This window comes from Myotis davidii, unplaced genomic scaffold, assembly GCF_000327345.1.
Source record: "Myotis davidii unplaced genomic scaffold, ASM32734v1 scaffold1334, whole genome shotgun sequence".
Lineage (NCBI taxonomy): Eukaryota > Metazoa > Chordata > Mammalia > Chiroptera > Vespertilionidae > Myotis > Myotis davidii.
In genome coordinates this window covers 248878-254366 of record NW_006285046.1, presented here as the reverse complement: position 1 = coordinate 254366, position 5489 = coordinate 248878, and the positions used below count along the sequence as shown (strand labels likewise).

At 61.2% G+C, this 5489-nt stretch overlaps 2 protein-coding genes across 2 annotated transcripts; one reads left to right on the top strand and one right to left on the bottom strand.

Annotated features, from left to right (window-relative positions):
• CLDN9 (claudin 9) lies at positions 1 to 1904 on the top strand. The gene has a single exon (XM_006755424.2). The coding sequence runs from the start codon at positions 752 to 754 to the stop codon at positions 1403 to 1405; it is 654 nt and encodes a 217-aa protein (XP_006755487.1). The 5' UTR covers positions 1 to 751; the 3' UTR covers positions 1406 to 1904.
• Positions 1905 to 2104: 200 nt separating this feature from the next.
• CLDN6 (claudin 6) lies at positions 2105 to 5463 on the bottom strand. The gene is made up of 2 exons (XM_006755423.2): positions 4987 to 5463; positions 2105 to 3446 (listed from the first exon to the last, which is right to left on the bottom strand). The coding sequence occupies exon 2, from the start codon at positions 3416 to 3418 to the stop codon at positions 2753 to 2755; it is 666 nt and encodes a 221-aa protein (XP_006755486.1). The 5' UTR covers positions 3419 to 3446; positions 4987 to 5463; the 3' UTR covers positions 2105 to 2752.
• Between the last annotated feature and the right edge of the window lie 26 nt (positions 5464 to 5489).

The following is a 5489-nucleotide window of genomic DNA, read 5'->3' as shown; positions in this document are numbered from 1 at the left end:
CATTGGTTGATTCTTGCATGTACCCTGACCGGGGACGGAACTCCAAGCCGTGGTACATGTGGAGGACACTCTGGCCAAGTGAGCTACCAGGCCAGACCTCAGCATTCCTTTGTGTCTGGGTTCCCACAGGCATGGATGTTCTTCTTTCCTCCCCAGCTTTCCTCCCGGTCATGGTATGTGCTCTTTCCCCATCCCCGACACTCTGGGTCCCCCCCTTGCCCCGCCCCCGCCTCCTCCCACAGCACCAGCCTCCCGGTCCTAGTCTGGTGGCTCCTCCCCTGCCTCGGCCTTAAAACCCCATGTCTGTGGGCAGGAGCGCAGTCCTCAGGTGCCCGAGACAAGGCTGCACTGCTCCTGGTGATCCTGCGCCAGCCAGAGGGATGAGGCTCTCCCCAGCCTGAAGGTGGGTCGCAGGGTAGGTTCTGCGTAGCTGGTCAGACGGGCGGTGGTAGGAACGCGTCTGCAGAGTGGCAGGAGAAGCAGCAGCCACCAGGCACCTCAAGGGGACACCAGCCATTCAACTGAGCAGGACTGTGCGATTTTGTTTGTTGGGGACCAGGGACACAGCTGCGAGGGGCACAGAGCGAGGAGGTGCCTTGCAAGAGGCTCACAAATGTGAGGACTGTCTTGGCCTGAGGACACGGACCGCCCACTCCCGGCAGGCACCAAGATCCTGCGTGGCAGCGTCGGACGCCGCACTCCTCAGTTAGCCAGGCCACCGAGAGCGGAGAAGACCTAACCGAGGGGACAGATGGCTTCAGCTGGCCTAGAACTCCTAGGCATGACCCTGGCTGTGCTGGGCTGGCTGGGGACGCTGGTGTCCTGCGCCCTGCCCCTGTGGAAGGTGACCGCCTTCATCGGCAACAGCATTGTGGTGGCCCAGGTGATGTGGGAGGGGCTGTGGATGTCCTGCGTGGTGCAGAGCACAGGCCAGATGCAGTGCAAGGTGTACGACTCGATGCTGGCGCTGCCCCAGGACCTGCAGGCCGCCCGAGCCCTCTGTGTCATTGCCCTCCTGCTCTCCCTGCTGGGTCTGCTGGTGGCCATCACGGGAGCCCAGTGCACCACCTGTGTGGAGGACGAAGTTGCAAAAGCCCGAATTGTGCTCACCGCGGGGGTCATCCTCGTCCTCTCAGGCATCCTGGTTCTCATCCCCATCTGCTGGACGGCCCACGCCATCATCCAGGACTTCTACAACCCCCTGGTGGCTGAGGCCCTCAAGCGGGAGCTGGGGGCCTCCCTTTACCTGGGCTGGGCAGCAGCTGCCCTGCTCATGCTGGGCGGGGGCCTCCTCTGCTGCACATGCCCCCCGCCCCAGATCGACCGGCCCAGAGGCCCCAGGCTGGGCTACTCCATCCCCTCCCGCTCTGGCACCTCTGGAATGGACAAGAGGGACTATGTGTGAAGTGTCTCCAGAAGCCCACTGCTCAGAGCCTTGACTTTGCGCTGGATGCCCTCTCCAACCCCCGCCTTCTACCCTCCACCCCTTCCCCACATGAAACCTACTTTCTAGGCGTTCCAGCCAGGTCTGGCTGCTGGGCGAGTCTCAGATGGCTTGGCTGAGCCCAGATCCTCCTCCATGGGGTCCCCACCTCCTGGCCACCCAGCTCCCCCAACCAGTTGCTGTCTTCTGCTTCCTGGACCCACGTTGGCTCTCCTCCCCTTCCTGAGGCCTCCCCTGCCCCTGGAACCGGGGCCTCCCCCAAAGGACTGTACTCCTTGGCTCAAACAAGGAGAGGATTATGCTCTGCTGGCCCTGGAGCTGGTCCCCTCCAGCCTGGCCACCACCTTCATTCAGAGACCCAGGCCAGGCCCTCTGGGAGAAGCCAATCTCCTCCAGGCCAGCAGGGCCCAGCCCACTCCCCGCCCCACCTGTTCCCAGAATAAAGAGTATTTGTACCTCTGCTGCCTGGACCTGTGATTGGGCAGGGAAGACCAGGTGGCCGGGCTGACAGGCCAAGGTCTTCTCCAGGTCCTGCTGAGCCCGTAACCTCACACCTCACTCAGGCCGTGCTAGGCAGGTGAGCAACAGAGGTGAGCCGCTCATGTTCACCTTATTCCAGGCTGGATCTCAACAGCCTCCCAGCAACTCCAATGGCAAGTAACAAAACAAAACACTCTTTATTTAGTAAAAACTAGTGGGTGGGTGTGCCGTGGCAGAAGTGTGCAGGGCCTCCAGATGGGAGGGTCAGGGGTCTACAGCGTGGTTGGGAAGCAACTCGGAGACAAGCATGGAAGAGCCAGAGGTCAGAATCCTTGGAGGTAAGTGGTTCTGGGTAACGTTTCACCTGCTCTCCTCAAGGGTACTGAGGCTCGAGCTCCGGGTCACAGAGGCCTGACCAAGGCGGGGCTCATCCCTGCAAGCCCTGCCCCACCAGAGCAGGAACTCTTGGGGACAGACTATCAGCACCTGGTTGTCACAAAGGACCTGGCCAGTAAACAGTCTTCACCCAGGGTCACAGCTCCAGGCCGGCCTCCAAGGCGGGAATGTCCAAGGTGGAGAAAGATGGAGAAACTGAAGTGTCGCCTCCTTGGTCTCATCGTCCAAAGTGAGAACTGCCAGCAGCAGAGCCCAGGTGAGACTGAATTTCTTCTTGGTTTGGTGTTTAACAAATGGCTTAAAAGAAAAATACCCCCTTGTCCAATTAAAAGGAAAAACCAGATAAAAGCAACCCAGAAACTGTCGTGCATTCTGATGACTCCAGCCCAGGGGTTAAGCTCCATGGTCAAGGGAGCCCCGTCCTCCTACCCATCAGACGTAATTCTTGGTGGGGTATTCAGAGGGCCCCTGAGAGATGGCTCGTGGGGCAGATGCTGAGTATCGGGCCAGGTAGTGGCTGGAGCCCCGGGACCCCCCAGAGGGGCAGGTGTAGCACAGAAGCCCCCCACCCAGCAACAAAAGACCAGAAGCCGCCCAGCCCAGGTAGAGGGAGGCCCCCAGCTCCCGCTTTTGGGGCTCTGCCACGAGGGGGTTGTAGAAGTCCTGGATGATGGCATGGGCCGTCCAGCAGATGGGGATCAGGGTCAGGACCCCTGAGATGACAAAGATGATCCCAGAGGTGAGCACCAGACGGGCCTTGGAGTCCTTGTCCTCCACACAGGTGGTACACTTGGCCCCACCGAGGTAGATCAGCAGACCCAGCAGGGTGATGAGGAGGGTGATGATGCAGAGGGCTCGGGCAGCCTGCAGGTCCTGGGGCAGCGCCAGCATCGAGTCGTACACCTTGCACTGCATCTGGCCTGTGCTCTGCACCACGCAGGACATCCACAGCCCCTCCCACATCACCTGGGCCACCACAATGCTGTTGCCGATGAAGGCGGTCACCTTCCACAGGGGCAGGGCGCAGGACACCAGGGCATTCACCCAGCCCAGCAGCGTCAGGACGACCCCCAGGATTTGCAGACCAGCAGAGGCCATGATGAGGTTGAGGTTGAAAGGAGCTGCCCTAGGGACAGAGCAGAGTAATATTAAGACCAGCTGGCCAAGGTCCCTCATCTCCAACGAGTGCTAATCCCCATGGCCGATGCCATGGCCACACAGAACACCAGGAGTATAAACCTTGGGAGTTGGGGTGCCATGTCTTGCCCCGAGCCTCATTTTCTCACGGGCAAAATGAGCATGAATGCCTTAGCGTATATTTCTTTCCCCCTAGTTATGTGACAGTCTGTTTTGAGCACAAAGGGAAGATAATAGAAAGTCTAAGCCAGCGCTAGTCCCTGGCCTCAGCCACTATGGGTACATTTGATCAAACAGCAAAGAGACAAAAGAGGATGGAGTGACAGCGAAGTTTGCAGGTGTTTCCACAGAGCGCACAGATGGGAGGCTGGCTCTAGTCTAGCTATTGAATTTCAGTCTCAAAGCCATCAAGATTAGCGATCCAACCTCCTTCCCACCGCCCAACGGGAGAGTCCAACCCCTCACCCCAACATGGTTCGGTTCCTCAGGCAGGCGGCTACCAGTTTGATCTTAAAGATCTTCTGTGCTGTGTGGCCCACCAGTCCCCACCTGGCCTGCCCAGCACAGCTTCTCCTCCCCTAAGGCCACTGGCTGTCCCCCTGGGTTCCCCTCTCCTGCCCTCCCTTTGGGGCCCTAGAGCATACTGCCGAGGTCGGGGACATTTTTCTTGTGTATTCTTTCCCATAATGCCACCCTCTCAAGACACAACTTCTCGAAAAGGAGATGAAATCCTTGGGGTCTATCCAGTGAACCAGCTCCTCTACAGCAGCCCCTCGCCTGTCTCCCCTCACATCTCATTTCATGTTGGAGGACCCCATCCAGATCAGTTCTGTGCAGGTGTTTGTTATGGCTCTCCATTGCCCACAGGTTCCGGGCCACGGCCTGGACCTAAACCTAGCACCAGCCCAGCAGTGTGACCAGAGAGCAGACGCTCCACTCACTTTTATTTGCACCCGCTAGGCCCGAGCTGAAGACCTGGGCGGGGGAGGCCGGATGGGGGGCAGCCCTCTTCCATCCCAGTCCCGGGTCTACCCCTCCAGGCGTCTGGCCAAGGTAAAGCCGCGCCCCCCCCAGCCTAGGCACCTCGCGCTTCTCCCCAGCCCTCCACTCCGTCCCCTTCCCACATACTATCGGCTCGATTCTGTCCGAGGACGCTCCTTACCGCTCCCGATCCCCGCTTCGAAGTCCCGCCCACAGCGGGTGTCCTCAGGTGTCCCCCATCTTCTCGGGGGCAGCGCGCGCGGGGTGGTTTAAAGGCGGCGCGGGCCTAGGGTCGGCTCCCGCAGGTGAGGGGGAGGGGCGGCCGACCCAGCGCGCATGCAGGTGGGGGAAGGGCGCCCGGGTGTCGGGGCCTTTGTCCCAGGGGAAGAGAGGAGGGGCGTTTAGCCATTTCGAGCCGCCAAAGGACCCGATCTGCCCCCGCCGGGGACTCGGCAGATCAGCCCAGTTCTCCATGCTGCCCGCACCCTGCACCCCGTTCCTCGAGGCACCCGTCTCCTCCCCAGCACGCGCACTGCCCCGAGGCTCACCTGAGCAGGTGGGGCTCTGCCGAGATCCGAAAGAGCCGCGAGTGCGGGGACGGGGCGGAGCGGGGGTCTTAAGAAGGCGGTGACGTCACCGGACCACCGCCCCGGGGAGGGGCAGAGACCACTGCGTCCCGCGGATTCCGACTTGGTCGGTCCCGGGCGCTTGAGGCGTGCTGCAGCGCCCGCATCTGGCCGGGGTGAGGGGACATCCGCGACTGACGGGGGCCCGCAGTGAGTCAGGGCGCAGGGCGGGGAGCCAAACGGACCTCGGGCCCCGGCTCCTCCACCTTCCCGAGCCTCAGTTTCACACTCTGCAAAATGGAGACAAGCCCACACTTCACTAGGTGACTGTGTCCTAAGGTAAACATCAGAGGACACACCGTCATTTTTATGCTGCCCTCCGCGCTGGGAGGGATGGTTCCATGTCTGCCCTCCGCCCCCTCTCCCGACACGCACACCTCCCGGACCTGGGCCCCGAGGGCAGCCCGGTCTGTGCCCGCGAGGTG

Bases quoted from the DNA above. Each gene is read 5' to 3' on its own strand.
- CLDN6 (XM_006755423.2), bottom strand. From the start codon at position 3,418: ATGGCCTCTGCTGGTCTGCAAATCCTGGGGGTCGTCCTGACGCTGCTG.
- CLDN9 (XM_006755424.2), top strand. From the start codon at position 752: ATGGCTTCAGCTGGCCTAGAACTCCTAGGCATGACCCTGGCTGTGCTG.